The following is a 17141-nucleotide window of genomic DNA, read 5'->3' on the forward strand; positions in this document are numbered from 1 at the left end:
AAAGTACAGGCAGAATAGTATTTTTATTTGAGGTCCTAGTGTTTGTACTGAGACTGTACCACAAATGAGATAGGCGACCCAGGGCAGTTCAGTCACTTCTTTGGGCCTCCATTTTCTTATCTAGAAAATGAGAAAATTTGGACTACACAGTCTCTTAGGTCCCTTCTATTTCTGATATTCTCATGGTAAGTGTCCACCAAAGATTCTCCTGGATATGCAAGAAAATAAACATTACATACACCAGGCATTTAGGATTCACAAGATTCATGTCTCTTGTAAAAAATAAAAGGTCTTAAAGTAGCCAATATAATGGGGCTTAATAAACAGATTTAGGTATTCATTCATTCAAAATACACAGATCTCCTTCTTTTGCTCAAAAGTGTAGCAAAACAAAGGACCAATGGTGACTTCAAAACAAATTCACTTATCTATGTAAGAATCTGTTCTCAGGCAACAAAGACCTGGATTTTCTTGTTGTTTATAACAACTGTGTGAAATACAATACGTGGAAATAGAATGAGACTATTGATCCTTTACAAATGTATAACAGCACAAACTTGTCAGGACAGGTTGAGGCTATGCTTATACCAGCACCAACAAATTTCACAGTTGTGCAGCGACAGGGAAAACTATGATTCTGTGCATCACAGGAAACAGCAGGTAGGTTTAAAACAGTGTATGTTTTCTTTGCTACCTTAAAAATCATAATCCACAGTGCTTGATGAATATCCAAGTGCTTGATGCTAATATCTAGATGATCTGAGAAATATCGGATGCCATTCTGAAACTGAATATTTTTAAAAAGGTAGTCATTTTCTCTAAATTGATAAGCTACACATAGGCCAAAAAATCAGTTGCATTAATCTTTCAGGAATGATTTTCTTGATATTGTATCATTTACCTAGTTTTAAGCGGGCCAGAAAACTAAACCAGAATTTTATATGAGCTAAAAAACGAACATGAAGTAGCATTTATTTACTCCTCCGCCCTCAAATGGGAAAGATGAGGAGGAGCTTGAAGTTGTAAAAGGGAATAAACAGTGATTAAATTTTAAAAACTGCTGTCTTTTTACTAACAACCACTTATTAGAGAAGTATAACATGAACACTAGAGAGAAATTAGATCTTTGATTTTCTAAGCTGTCTCCTTTGCAGCTATATTCAGTATTAGAGGCAAAAAACCCATTCTGCCAAAGAGTAAATGAACAGAAGTCATAATCAAAGATGAGAACCAAATGCCTATAATTCATTTTTCTTTTACATTTCAACGATAACACAAAACTGTAGCAACATTACTAGCTAATCTGCAAGGTGTTTTCCACTTCAATACTTTTTTGATCAGTTGGATTAACTCTATATTCAATTCCCTGTGTTTCAAGCTTACTTCACATATTATGCCTCTCCTATAGTATCTCATGTAATATTTATCTTTCTGCCCCTTTTCTAGAGAGCAGGGACTATATCTTCTTTCCAAACTTTCTCCCATCCTTCAATAATTATTTAGTGAAACTCTACTCTGTAGCAGGCCTATCTTTGCATTCCCAAAGCCGTGTATGATGCCTGGCACAAACTATATACTCAATAAATGAAGGTTTTATGTGAATAAAACACACATACAGAAAAATAAACAAACAAACAAACCTTAAAGGGGCTCTGCTGGAACGCTGTCACTAAGGAAATATAAGCATTGCTATGGAACTGGATGGTGAGTCGTCCTTGTATACTGCAAGATGTATGCAAATGCATCTTTTGACATAGTTTTGACATTTACCACTTTGAGCTACATGGTATACATTTGTCTGTGATAAAAGTTAACTACTTGCCAACAAATGGTGCTGAGACAACTGGATATCCACATGCAAAAGAATGAATTTGGACTCCTATCTCACACTGTATATAAAAATTAACTCAAAATGGATCAAAGATCTAAAACTTTAAAAACTTTAGAAAAAAACATAGGTGGAAATATTTGTGACCCTGGATTAGGCAATGGTTTCTCCGATATGATACTAAAGCACATGCCACAAAAGAAAAAAACAGATAAATTGGACAGTGTCAAGATCAAAATCTTTTGTGCTTCAAAGGACACTATTAAGAAAGTGAAAAGAAAATCCACAGAATGGGAGAAAATTTTTACAAATCATATGTCTGATAAGGGATTTGTATCTAGAATATATGAAGAATTGTTACAATTCAATAAAGACAAATAAGCCAATTTAAAAATGGGCAAAGAATCTGAATACACAGTTCTCGAAAGAAGATATACAAATGGCTGATAAACACATGAGAAGACGCTCAACATCATTAGCCATCAGGGAAATGCAAATCAAAACCATGAAATACCACTTTATACTCATCAGGATGGCTAGAATAAAAAAGACAGATAATAAGTGTTGGTGGGGATGTGGATAAATCAGACTCTTATACACTGCTGGTGGGAATGTAAAATGGTGCTGTCACTTTAGAAATTCTGCAAATGGCTAAACATAGAGTTACCATATGATCCTGCAATTCCTCTTAGGTATATACCCAAGAGAAATGAAAACACATGTCTTCACAAAATCATGTACATGAATGTTCACAGCAGTCTTATTCATAAGTCAAAAGTGGAAACAACCCCAGTGTCCATCAACTGATGAATGAATAAACAAAATGTGGTATATTCATAAAATGGAATATTACTTGGCAATAAAAGAAGTACTGATACATGCAACAACATGGATGAATCTTTAAAACATTATGCTAACTAAAAGAAGTCAGTTCCAAAGGGCCACATACTGTATGATTCCATTTATATGAAATATCCAGAATAAACAAATATGGAAACTTAAAGGAGATTAGTGTTTGCCTGGGGTTTGAGGAGATAAGGGGATTGGGATGTGACAGCTAAGGGATGCAGTGTTTCTTTTTGAGATAATGAAAATGTTCTAAAATAGACTGTGGTGATGGATGCACAGTTCTGTAAATATACTAAAAGCCACTGAATTGTACACTTTAAGTGGATGAATTGTATGGCATGTGAATTATATCTCAACAAAGCTGTTAAAAAGGAAAAAAAAAGCTAACTACCAAAGTACTAAACCACTGGGCTCCCTCCCAGCAAACTGGTTCATAGCCAGAAGCTATAATTTTCTTTATTCATATAACAATCGTCTGAAGTACAATACATGAAAGTGGAAGTTATTTATTTGCTTTTTGTCCACCACGTTTTTGTATGAAACGTTTGAGTGGCTCTCAGTTTGAATTCCTCAGAGAACTGAATTCCGTTTGTGGTTGGCCACCATCCCTCCCCGACCCCTGCAGTGTCCTACTCAGTATTTTCACACAGTCAATTCTCAATAGCTGTGTATTAAGTCAATGACCTAACACTGCCTATATCTGAGAGTTTAAGGGGGTAACACAAGTGTGCCTATGCTGGAAAATGAAGTCGTAAATAGGTAACTGAAGAAAAAATGTTTTGTTCTTTTATTTTCAATAACTCATAAAGCACTGTTTACATAAAATCCTATCTGTGGTCTCTCGCTGGAATTTTAACTTCACGTCAACCAAGAGATACAGTACTATTTTTGGAACCTCTAAACCACTCAATCTGGTCATTCTTAGTTCTCACAGAGATTAAAGGAAAAGAAAGCCTATCAACAGAAAGGAACAGGATGAAAGATTTACATCAGGTGAACTGCAATTTTTCATTCTTTGTTTTGTTCCAGTTACTTTATGAAGAAAAAAATTCAAGCATTTCAGTTGAATTCAAGTCAAATGTGCTGAAGTCACTTTCAAACATTTAAAATTAGCATAGCATTAAAATAAGGGCTTTGAGGAAAGCTCTTAAAACTCTGAAGTTTCGAGGCTAGAAAAATATTTAACCAAATTTACAAATTAGCATTCAAATTTGACTATTAATCCTGTTGTGGTTAGTCTGTACAATGTAGTGAACAATAAACGATTTCTTTCTCATCGTCCCTACACGCCTGCAGCATTTATTTGTGGAGACATACCTCAAAGACACTGGCTCTGCAGGGAACAGGAAATTATTTTTAACCTTGTGCCTTGCTTCTAGGTCCTATTCTCTCAACAAGGTTTTTGACCACTGGGTGAGCTGAAGCTTTCCACTGTTGTCAGTTTGGCCTGTGATGAGTATGATCTATTTACACATAATCATCCCTTCCAGAATCAGTTTGAGCATTTGATTAAAACAAATGTCATCACAGTATAGACTACTATAAAGGGATATAAATTCTTTTCTGAGGTTAAGAAAGAAATGTTTTTACTTTTGGCTATCTTTTCTCATTCTGTGAGACAACCACTTTGAAATAAAACAATAAACGTGAGAATCTATGTAATGTAGAAGAATGGGCACTGGGCTAGGAGACACGACCTAAATTCTGGACTCTGGTTCTCTCACTTAACTTCTCAGAGTCCTCTCTGTAAAATGATGTAACCGTCCAACCTACAACAAAGAATCAAATAAGATTCTATACGTGAAAGTCCTCTGACATGGAAAGCACTGTGATAGTGTAACATACAGAATAATGCTTTAGAGTGCATAAGTACTGTACACAGATAAATATGAGGACAGGATTCCCCTTATACATTATTCTTTGTTCCTCTGCCTCCACCCCACGCATGTAGGCTTCTGGAGTACCACTATGGCCTTCAAGTTGGCTGGACTCTCTTCTTTGGCAAAGCCACCAGTATCTACCTCCGGTCAGGATTCTCTTTTTGCAGCACCCTGGAGTAGGCAAGGTCAATCAGCAATGCTCCCTCCCTAATAATCCCTTACAGGCCTGGGCTTCACTACACTTTTCACATCATGGCCCATACAAAGTGATATTATTTGTACATCCATGGCACACTATGATAAACAAAGGGGCTCTCTGACTGCCCCAGGACCCATCTACCTGCCTGAAGGCCAAGGGACTGAATGTATCAGACACATCTGTAATGGCTGGGAAGCTCTGCCTGACAGCAGCCTCTCACTCTCCTCATGCAGAGGGGAAGAGTAAGGTGATCAAATCCAAAAACTGTAATGGTACAACAGAGAGTATCAAATGAGTATAAAAACAGGCCCAGGTTTATCCAGATTCAGAAATAGTGTAACCCAGTAATGGCTACTATAGAAGCTTAGGTTCAAGAGGGTGAATGTAGGGGTAGAAGAGGAAATACAGACACTCTCCTAGGTGTACATTAGGACCCAGGTAAATGGGGAAAGCAAAAGGCCACAGAGCAGCTGGGTTTTCCAGATCTTTGAAATACGAGCTGATGCAGGCACACATAGATTCCATTTTCAGAGTTCACACATAAGTGACCAGACATCCAGAAACAGGTTTTACCTTTCAGTTGTGTCATGTTACATCTGTCTGTCAAAATTAGGTCAGGGCTTCTCAGCCCAGCATTGACATACAGTGCTGATCGGGCTATTTCTGCTGTCGGTTGGATGTTTCTAATCTCAACTCGTCGTAGATAAAGAAAATCAGACTGAAACAAAATTATAAAATAAACTGGGCTGTGTTGCCTACAAGCCCTGTTATTGGTGGCTGACAGAAGGCAGTTTCCTTTGCTCCTTTTCCAGCCTCCCACATTGTAGCTAAGACTTCCGCAAGTAAACAAAAGCTAAACACCACTCCCATCCAAGGTTGCTTCAGAAAACTGCTGCGGTTGCCACTACCAAACTGAGCGTTCCCCCTACAGGCTTTCTGCACACATCAGGACCTATAGAGTCCCTGCGATCCAGAGCACCTGAGATACCAGCGGAACGAACAGGAGAGCAAACTTTCCCCTCAATGAACGTTTATTTTAGAGGTAGTCAGTCACCTCAGGCTACTATAACAAAATAACACAGACTGGGTGGCTTAAACAATAGACATTCATTTTTCACAGTTCTGGAGGCTGGGAAGTGCAAGGCCAAGGTGCCAGCAGATTCGGTTCTTGATGACGGCCTTCTTCCTGGTTTGTAGACAGCTGCCTTCTTGCTCATACAGGGGACAGAGATAGAGAGCAAACTCCCTGGTGTCTTACAAGGGCACTAATCCCATCCTGGGGATTCAGCTCTCACAACTTCCTCTAACCTAATTATCTCCCAAAGGTCCCCACCTCCAAATACTATCATACTGGGAGTTAGGGCTCTAACATATGAATTTGAGGGGGACACAAACATTCAGTCCATAACAGAGGATTTTGCCAAATGCTCTGGAGACATGAGGGGTATGAGTCATAAAACTCTATCAAATCACAATAATAAAATGTACATTTATTTCCTCAAAGGACTGTGTATATGAGTGTATGTACATATAGGTGTGTATACACACACATATAATCTTGATATTATATACCTATTTATTTTTATTAAACTTTATACTTGACAACATGTTTTAGTGGCAATTTACAGTGAAATCTAGTATATTTTCAGCTACTGATAACTTCTAGGAAGGCAGGATTTATAAGCACATATTTTAAGTTGTATGTGGTCCTACAAGGCACAAGATATCTTAACTTCGAAAAGAACAGCCACCAAGTCCTGGATGGTAGGATAAAAAACTATGAAAGAATTCAGACAGCCAAATTATTGAAGTTTGGAGGTTTCATTTTCTGTTAGGTACCATCACTTGTCTCACTTCTCCCAGTCTACTGAACATGTTCTACTTTTTTGTCCTGTAGACCTTTCATCAAATCATAACCTGGGAGAATGTTAAAAATCACAGAGTAACAAAGTGCTTCACAACAATCTTCACTTCAGAACCAAAAGCAACAACTGCACTATTTAGGTATCTGTGACTTGTGAATTTTCAGTCTGTAAGTTACAACTCTCTATTTAACTTGGAGGACTCAATCTTCAAAATTAATAATTTTTACACAAATGTGTAAAAATAAAAGACTGTCAACTTTCAGTTTATAAAAAACACAATTTATTCTGTTCTAACATATGAATGCTAGAGTCACAAAAAAAATAGTTTTTCTTTTGCCATGTTAAAATGAACTATTGTGTTCACATTTTAAGTAAAAATAACTATGGAGGGGCCGGCCCCGTGGCTTAGCGGTTAAGTGCGCGTGCTCCCCTGCTGGGGGCCCGGTTTCGGATCACAGGCGCACACCGACACACAGCTTCTCCAGCCATGCTGAGGCGGGGTCCCACATACAGCAACTAGAAGGATGTGCAACTATGACATACAACTATCTACTGGGGCTTTGGGGAAAAAAGGAGGAGGACTGGCAATAGATGTTAGCTCAGAGCCGGTCTTCCTCAGCAAAAAAGAGGAGGATTGGCATGGATGTTAGCTCAGGGCTGATCTTCCTCACAAAAAAAAATAAATAAAAAAAAATAACTATGGAAGCAAGAGCTTTTTCCTACACTCAAGATTCATGATATAAAACATTTATTGAATTGAAGGAGTTTCAACTGGGTTTTCCACACACATGATTTTCCACAGTGTAATCACTGGAGGCATAGGATTCAGTGCACCCACACATAACTTTGAAATATAGTCTATGAGTTTGGCGAATATGCCAGGCTTTCCAACAGCAAGCAAAACTGAGATATCAGCATGGAAAGCAGGCCTGGCTGAAGAGCTCCTGAAATACAAGTACTTTATATAAAACATCTGAAAATGATAGACACCAAGGCATAAAAATCACAAATTTCCAAAGCAATGAGAGCAATGATTGTGTCACTGATTGTCACTATTAGTTAATATTTACTGTGATGGTTAATTTTATGGGTCAACTTGACTGGCCACAGTGTGCCCAGATTAAATAACATTATTTGTAGATGTGTCAGTGAGGGTATTTCAGGATGAGATTAGCAGTTGAATCATTGGACTCAGTAAAGCAGATGCCCTCCCCAAAGTGGACGGGCATCATTCAATCCCTTGAGGGCCTTTATAGAACAAAAAGTGAAGGAAGGAGGAATTTGCCCCTTTTTTCCTGCCTCACTGTTCAGCTGGGATGTCTCATCTCATCTTTTCCTCAGGAAAAGATGGTGATGAATTACACCACTGGCTTTCCTGGATCTCCAGTTAGCAGATGGCAGATGATGGAACTTCTATTGGTCTGTTTCTCTGGAGAATCCTGACTAATACACTTACCTAACATTTACCTAATGGCAGCAGTGAACATAACATTCACTGGTAGGTGGGGAAGGTACAGACTGCTCCCCAAGCAATGAAATTACCTCTCAGGAGGAAAAAACCCCTCAAATGTGCTTTTCTCAGCTGGTTATACACAATTCAAATCTATTCCTTCTTATATCTTATGTTAGAAATAATCACAAATGCATCTATAGTCTAGTTGGAAAGAGAAACAGAGGTGGAAAATCTAGGTTCAAATTCCAGCTCTGCTGCCTACTCCATGTAGCCTTGGCAGGGCTCAGTTCCTTCTTCTGTAAGAGTAAGTTAATAATGCCCACCTCACATAACTGATGCGTATTACATATAGTCAGGCCTTCACTTAAAGAGGTTTTTAAAATTTCCTTTATTATTCTGTACATTACAAACAGTAAACTCTTATATTTTTGCTCAAGTTTCTACCTTACAATGTTTGATATTTATGACCTTCAAGGGTGACTGCTTTGAAGGACAGTGTTAAGGATTGAATGTCTGTGTGCCCCCCAAATTCATATGTTGAAGCCCATAACCCCCAATGTGATCGTATTAAGAGGTGGGGTCTTTGGGAGATGATTAGGTTTAGATGAAGTCATGAGAGTGGGGCCACTATGACGAGATTAGTGCCTTTATAAGAAGAGACCAGACTCATAGATACGGAGAACAAACTGGTGGTTGCCCGAGGGGAGTGGGGTGGGGGGGTTGGGTGAAATAGGTGAAGGGGATTAAGAGGTACAAACTTCCAGTTATAAAATAAATAAGTCATGGGGATATAATATACAGCATAGGGAATATAGTCAATAATATTGTAACTACTTTATAGGGGGACAGATGGTAACTAGACTTATCGTGATGATCATTTTATAATGTTTATAAATATCGAATCACTATGTTGTACACCTGAAGGTAATATAATGTTGTATGTCAATAATACTTCAAAAAAGAAAGCTAAAAGGTAGAAACAACACAAATGTCCATCAACTGATAAATGGATAAACAAAATGTGATACATCCATATGATGGAATATTATTTGGCTATAAAAAGAAATGAAGTACCGATACATGTTATAACATTGATGAACCTTGAAAATATTATGATAAATAAAAGAAGCCAGTCACAAAATACCACATATTGTATTATTCTATTCATATGAAATATCCAGAACAGAGAAATCTACAGAGACAGAAAGTAGATTGATGGTTGCCTAGGGCTGGGGAAAAGGGAATGAGGGGATGAGGGGTAACTAAAGGGTCCAGGGTTTTTTCAGGGGGTGATGAAAATGTTCTAAAATTGACTGTGGTGATGATTGCACATGTCTATGAAGATACTAAAAACCACTGAATTGTCAACTTAAAATGGGTGAATTATATGGTATGTGAACTATATCTCAATAAAACTGTTTAAAATTTTCCCAAAAAAAAAAAAAAAAAAAGAGACCAGAGATACCTAGCTCTCTCTCCTACCCCCTCCCCCGGTCTTTCTCCCTCCCTCCCTTCTGCTCCCACTGTGCTCTCTCACTCTCTCTCCCCAACGTGAGGACACAGCAAGAAGATGGCCAACCACAAGCCAAGAAGAGCGTTCTCACTAGGAACTAAATTGGCTGGCACCCAGATTATGGGAAGTCACAGCCTCCAGAACTGTAAGAAATAAATGTCTGTTGTTTAAGCCACCCAATTTATGGTATTTTGTTATGGCAGCCCCAGTTGAAGACAACAGACAGCAATCACTTATTTGCATGTAAATGTTCTTGCATTAAATTCAAAGAAATAAAACTCTTTTCTATTGCTTTACACCTACTTTCACCTGGTAAAAGATGGTGGCTTCTGCACTTTTTTCAAAAGTGTTTTCATATACTCTCTTCTTTTGACCCATAAAAAACAACCTTGTGAGATATGCAGGATATGGATTATTACCCCCATTTTACAGTCAAAGAAACAAAGTACAGTCAGAAGTTCAGAGGTCACACCAGTGATAACAGAGGCCATTTCTGATCAATCTAATTCAGTTTTTGGTAATTCCAGACTCCTCTCAGCCAAAACAATCTCATGTACCTGAATTTATGCAACTCACTTTGTGAATAACATCAGAAAAGGACTCAGTAGGATACTAGTTTAACCGTGAACATAATATTTTTCTCAGTATTAAAGAGTAAAACTAAAGCTTACTCACCAGGATGTTTCATTCAAACCCTAGCACAACACACACACATGGCCAAAGTCAATTCTCGGGGGTGTATGAGCTACTACAAACAGATTTGGACCCAGAGAATGAAGAAAGAAAAGACAGAATGAAGTGTACAATAGCAGCTGCCACATTTTAACATGTTGGAGCTATTTTAAAATTCTTTTGCTTTGACTGACTTTCCGTGTCTGTAAGTCTCTCTTCCCTATCCCAACACCCATCTTATTTAAAGAGTTTTCAATTAGTACGTGAAACAAAAGGGTCAAGGTGCTTGAGTATGACACAAATTATCCCTTACTGAAATTATTCTAATATGTGCTTCCATTTCATTTCATAAAAACTGTTCTGTCCAAAGGAGTACCCAGAATTCTATCCAGAAGCATTATCTATATGCTGCTATTATATTTTAGAACCATATTTTTAGAAATTACTGTACAAATCTATTGTATATTCTTTTGAAGAGCCTCAGTGATGAAAAATCTTTGATTTTTGGAAATAGTCAAATCGTCTGACTAGCGAATTAAATGTGGATGAATGAGCTGTGTAATTCTACTCGAGGTTAAAATAATAAATGTGGTTATAAAATAGACTGATGTCTTATACAGCATCTACAAACTAGCTCCTCAAACACATCACGCTCTTTTCTACCTCAGGACCTTTAACATTTGTTCCCAATTCTTAGAACCTTTTTATAGAGTATTTTTTTTCACCCATAAAAGAGCTAAGCATCACTTAAAAGAGGCCTTCCCTGACACCCTAACACCACAGTGGTATAGCTCCACATCCATATTTGTCTAAATCAGTGTCATGTTTGTTTCTTTAATAACAGTAATCACCACTAATTTTTGTTATGATTATTGTTTTTGTCTCTTCCTCTCAACCTGTGCTATCCAATACAGTACCCACTAGACACATGTGGCAATTTAAATTTAAATTCAAATAAATTATAATCAAGTAAAATTAAAGAAAAAAATGACAAATTGGATTTCATCAAAATTAAGAACTCTGTTCTTTGAAAGACACTAAGAATAAAGTGACAAGCCATAGAATGTGAGAAAACATTTATAAATCACATATGTGATAAAAGACTTGAATCCAGAATATATAAATAACTCTTAAAACTCAATAATAAGAAAACAAACAACCCAACTAAATTTGGGCAAAATATTCGAATAGGCATTTCACTAAAGATAACATATGGATGATAAGTAAGTACATGAAAAGATGCTCAACATCATTAGTCACTAGGGAAATGCAAATCAAAACCATAATGAGTATTACTTTACACCCTCTAGGATGGCTATAATCAAAAAAACAGATACTAAGTGTTGGTGAAGATGTGGGGAAACTGGACTCTTACACCCTACTGGCAGGAATGTAAAACCACTTTGAACAACAATTTGACAGTTTCTTAAAAAGTTAAACATACACCTAAAATATGACCTAGCCATTTAACACCAAAGTATTTACCCAAAAAAAGTGAAAGCATAAGTTCATACAAAGACTTGCACATAAATGTTCACAGCCACTTTATTTGTAATTGCCAACACCAGGAAACAACCCAAATACCCATTAACAGATGAATGGGTAAACAAACTGTAGTTTATCCATACGACAGAATGCTACTCAGCAATGAAATGAACTACGGACACACGCAAAACCATGGATGAATCTCAAAATAAATATATTGAATTAAAGAAGCTGGGCAAAAGAATACACAGTATGACTCCATTTACATAAAATTCTTGAAAATGCAAATTAATCTATAGTGATAGGAAGCAGACCAGTGGTTGCCTAGGAATGGTGAGGGAACAAAGGGGTTAAAAAGGGACATGAGGAAACTGGGGGATGATAAATATGTTCATTATCTTGATTATGGTGATGGTTTCACAGGTGTATACATATGACAAACCTTATCGATTTATATACTTTAAATATGTACAGTTTATTGTGTGTACATTATACCTCAACGAAGCTGTTAAAATTTTTTAGTTCTGAGTTGTACCAGCCACATTTCAAGTGCTCAACAGCCACACGTGGCTAGTAGCTATTGAATTGGACATTGTAGATAAAGAGCATTTCCATCATCACAGAAAGTTCTAGTCAAAGCGATGCTCTAGACCAGGGGTCAGCACACCATACACCAGGAACCCGCCGCCTGTTTTTTTAAATCAAGTTTTACTGGAACACAGCTATGCCCATTCATTACATATATCTAAGGCTACTTTAGTGCTACAATGGTAGAACAGATAGCTGTAACAGAAACCATATGGTCTACAAACCTAAATTATTTACTATCTGGCCCTTTAAGTAAAGGTTTGCTGACCCTGCTCTTAATCATGAGCTCTGAACACAGGGGCCATATCTGTCCGTTCACTGCTGTACATAACCCAACTAATATTTACTGATTTAACATATAGCACTGTCCTAGGCACCGGGGAGGCAGCCTTGAACAATACAGATAAGGTCCCTATTCCCATGGGTCACACAATCTGGTGAGGGTTGAGGTAACATAACAAAGAAGTAAATAAGAAAATATCAGGCAAGGATGAATGTTAAGATGGAAATAAAACAGTAGGTACAGAGCATGATTGAGGGGAACTTCCACTTAGGTAGTCGGGACAGGCCTCTGCCAGGGCCTCAGATCTGAACAATATGAAAGAGTCAACACTGCAAAGACCTGTGGCAGAAGCAGAGGGAATAGCCACACCAAGGCCTCAGAATAGGAATGAATTTGATGACGACTTGATGTGTGAAAAAGAAGGCCCATGTGGCTGGAGAATACACAAACAAGATGGAAAAGGTAGATGGGGTGGGAGAAGCAAAGGGGTCTAAGAAAAGGAGTCTGAATTTTATTCTAAATGTGATGGAAAGCTACAACAGGATTTTAAGCAGGTGCACAACGTGATCAATTTACATTTTTAAAGATCACTCTGGTGCTGCTAAATGGAGACTGGGTCAGGGAAGAGCAAGAAAGATGTTAGACAAGTTATGGAGTTTCTGCAAAGGTACAAGTGAGAGATGGTGGTGGTTTGGCTTGGACCACAGTGGCAGCAGGGCAGACAAAGTGGAGAAATTCAAGACATGTTTTGAAGTGACAGCTGACTGGCCTTTCTGATGGTTGTTGTAGACTGAAGGAAATAAGAGGAGTTGAAAATGAGTCCTAGATTTTTGGCTTGAACAACTGGGATATATTAGTATGAATTACAGATATGGGGGAAATTACAAACAATAAGATTAACATTAATATTTATTAAGTGCTTATTATATGTCAATATTCACTCAATTTCACATTTAATTTTCCCAACAATCTTGAGGAGGTAGTTACTATTGTTATTTTCATTTTACAAATAAGAAACTGAAGACACAGATTAACTTACCTAGGTCAGAAAGCTAGTACCAACACAATGGAGACTTGAACCTAGGTCATTACACTCCAAATTTCACCCCACTGTACAAAACTACCTCACTGACAGTAGTTTCTAGGAATATGAACTATATTCTGGGCGATGGCAGTACCACTAGATTAACAGACTCTCAGGATGACTAGCCTGAAAGATGCTATTTTTTTGCTTGTTCGTTAAGTTCTATTATTTAAGATCACTTGATTTTCATAGAGTAAAAGATGTACTTGTCATCTATATACTTTTCAAAGCACTTTCTCCAGCATTATCTCTTTGATTTCCATTTTACAAATGACAAAGCTGAAACAAGTGATTTTCTCAAGATCACTGAGATAGCAATAGAACTAGAACTAAAAGCCAAGTGAACTGACTCCACACAGTGGTATAGCCAATAAACTTGTCTTTAAAAATTCTGACGATTCAGTAAGAAACACATTTTATATCACTACCCAAAATACACATACATATATGAAATAGACAAAAAGAAGTCATACAAAATAGTCCTTACCCTTACTAATGTGCTAATATTTTCTTTTCTATTTCACTTTTTAAAATGGTGATTGTAACTGGCAATTTAAACAACAGGAATCTAAGCCTCAGTAATTAACATTACAACCACATAGTAGACTTTTTTAGAAATAAGTCTCATGACTCACTAAGACTACCAAGCACAAAAAAGGCAAGATGAAACATAAAAGAGATCAATCTGAGTATGTGGGATACAATGAAGACTGTGGTCCATAAGAGTATAAATGGTAATAATTCTATGAGCTACACTTTGGAAATATTTTTTTTATTATTACTTTCTACTGCTCATATGGAGGTCCAAGATCAAACAGACATGACTGCTAAGATTTAAAATAAGAAGAGATGCACTTTTCTGGGAAAAAATATTAAAAGCAAAATAAAATAGTTTTCAACCTCACTCCAGCCCCCAAAGGAGTAAAAAGCTGTAGAAAGACAAGATCGGCAAAATTTATTTCCTTTAAAAAAAGGAAAAGGAAAAGACTAGATTGGTAATGTGACAACTCATTACAGTTTATAATGAAGGACATCATCTTAAGTACAATGGTTTAAGATGCAAAGCAACCTTTCCATTTATCGGACAAGTACTACTTGATAAATGACCAGGCTATTCTAATGCTTTCTCCCTTTGCCAGTATGCTTAATTACTCTTAGTAAAAAAGGAAGAGAACTGTTCAGGAATATAAATCTTTGATTAGTTCAAATTCCTTATGTTTACAAGAATAAAAAATGCTTTAAAATTTATGTCAGTTACTGAACATTTAGCTTCTCATATATAGCACTAACCTGGTAAATTTACACACACACACAAAATCCCTGCATCTCTGAAGGGCAAAAGCGACAAGGACAAACTGCAGCCTCAATACATCAAAGGCTGACTGGTACTACAGCCGATACATCATCAAGATCACGGACACTCCTAAATGGCTCCGTGACACGGTCGGTCAAGGTCTTTGGGAGCTCACATACACTTCCATACTCGGCGCACCGATCTCACCTCTCTTCAACTGACCTGTAGCCAACCCAGGTGGAAGTGTCATGAAAGGCAGTAAGATCGGGACCATCAGGGAGCCTGCATAACGTCTTAAGGCTCTAATGCTATAAAGGCAATGCCTTAAGATAGTCCTTAAAGAACAGTTAGATGATCCCTCTAATCCCAATTTGTTTCCAGAGAAGAAGGAAGGGCACCACCAGAACACAGAGCAAAAATGGCCAAATATCAGAAGGTCTTGGGAGGAGGGGAGAAGCGAGAGCAGACGTGACTAGAAACACCCAAATCAATTCCTCGGAGAGCGGAACAGCGGAGGCCGGCAGCTCGCGGCCACGTGCACTTGCTGAGGGAACCGTTCCAAAGAAACCTGACCCGATTGGAATCGGCACGCCGCTCGGCGGCTGTGTTTATGGGAACGGAGCGCTACAAGTTGTTGCCCGCATCCCTCCTCGCAGCTTTGACAGGGAACACGCGCGCGGGCCCCACGCCCACACCGACACCCCGACTCCTCTCCAGCCCCGCCGAGACCCAACGGCCGGAGAACCAGCTCAGGGCGAAGGCCCCTCGCCTCCACCCTCGCGACCCTCCACCGCAGCCCACTGGCCCCACCCAGCCAGGTTCTAGGCCGAACCAAACCTCCATAGGTCCCCATAGTGTCGACCGTTAGCATCCTGAGCATACCTACAAGTCTGATCACCACCTCGGAGACCCGGTGTCGTTCCGGGAGCGCCGCGCGGGGCGCAGGAACCCTCCCCCCCCCGCCCCCCAAATACCACAGAGAATATCCAGGTGAGGGGGCTGAGCCCGCAGCCCGGCCGCCTACCTTCCTCAGCGCCGGTGCCGCGCCCGGGTGGACGCCGCCGGCCCTGACGACCTCGGAGCTGACCCCGTCAAGGGGCGGTGAGCGCCCGGGAGACCTCGAGGGGACCCAGGGGCCGAGCCCCCGGAGGGGCCGGGGAAAGGCGATGCCCCAATCCGGGCCCGAGCGCCCCAACTGAGGGAGGAGCCGGCTGCCTATCCCGCGGCCGATGGAGACTGGGGGGAGGCTGCGGGGTCCGCTCCGAGAGCTATTAAGACTCTGGAGGCGAAATCGGGGGTGTCGGGGTGACTTGGGAGAGGCAGCGTCGCCAGGCGTGAGGGCGGGGAAGGCGGGAATGTCCTGGGACGAACGCAGCCGGCCGGGAGCCTGGAGCGTTAAATCCCCGAGGCGTCCGGCTCGCGCGCCGCGGTGGCGGGCGCGGAGGGCGCGCGCTGAGAGTGGGGCGGCGGCGGCGGGGCCCCGCTCAGCGTCCTCACCTTCTTGGTGCCGGGGCCTCCAGCGATCCGAGGCACTCCTGTCAGGGAGGAGGAGCGCCCCGGCTGCCCCCCTAGAGTCTCCTGCTGGGGGGACATCGCTTCCATGAAGAAGGCTTGCAGGCAAATCCCAGCCCAGGAGGAGGCTACGCGGTCATGTCCGCGGGACGCCGGCCGGAGGGGCGAGGACGCGCGGGGCCGAGGCGGCCGCCGCGCTCAGGCAGGGAGCGGGGCTCCGGGTGCGGGCGGCGCGCCTCCCGTCGGGGCCATGTACCGCCGCCTGCGCTCGGCACCGCGGGCTGGAGGCGAGTACAGCCGCGACCGCCCGTCCGCGCGGCGGCCCGCCCCACCTCGGGCCCGCCCCTCCGCGCCGGCCGCCCCGCGCCGGGCCCGCCCCCGGCCGCCCTCCTCCGGCCGCGGCCCTCCCTGCCGAGGCCCCGGCCTGCGGCGGGCCGGCCCGGCGTCTTTGTATATATATATATATTAGCGCGCAGGCCATCGACTGACCTTCTCAGTCCGCGACTCCGAGCGGGTCCAGCCCGAAGGAGCTCAGCGGCCCGTGTCCCGAACGGGGGCCTCTAGTGCACGGACACGCGCTTTCCCGCCGCCCAGCCCACTCACACCCGGCCCATCCCTTCCCGCGCCGCGCCGGCG

The 17141-nt window shown here is 40.8% G+C and overlaps 1 protein-coding gene across 1 annotated transcript in view; it reads right to left on the reverse strand.

Annotated features, from left to right (window-relative positions):
- Nucleotides 1-16772, reverse strand: part of ARHGAP20 (Rho GTPase activating protein 20) — a 116114-nt gene extending 99342 nt beyond the window's left edge. The window contains exon 1 of the mRNA XM_004427353.3: nucleotides 16491-16772. Within this exon, the coding sequence (XP_004427410.1) occupies nucleotides 16491-16595 (105 nt within the window). The 5' untranslated portion in view covers nucleotides 16596-16772. The remainder of the gene's footprint in view (nucleotides 1-16490) is intronic.
- Between the last annotated feature and the right edge of the window lie 369 nt (nucleotides 16773-17141).

The sequence above is a fragment of the Ceratotherium simum genome, chromosome 7 (assembly GCF_057802395.1).
Source record: "Ceratotherium simum simum isolate JZ-2026a chromosome 7, ASM5780239v1, whole genome shotgun sequence".
NCBI lineage: Eukaryota > Metazoa > Chordata > Mammalia > Perissodactyla > Rhinocerotidae > Ceratotherium > Ceratotherium simum.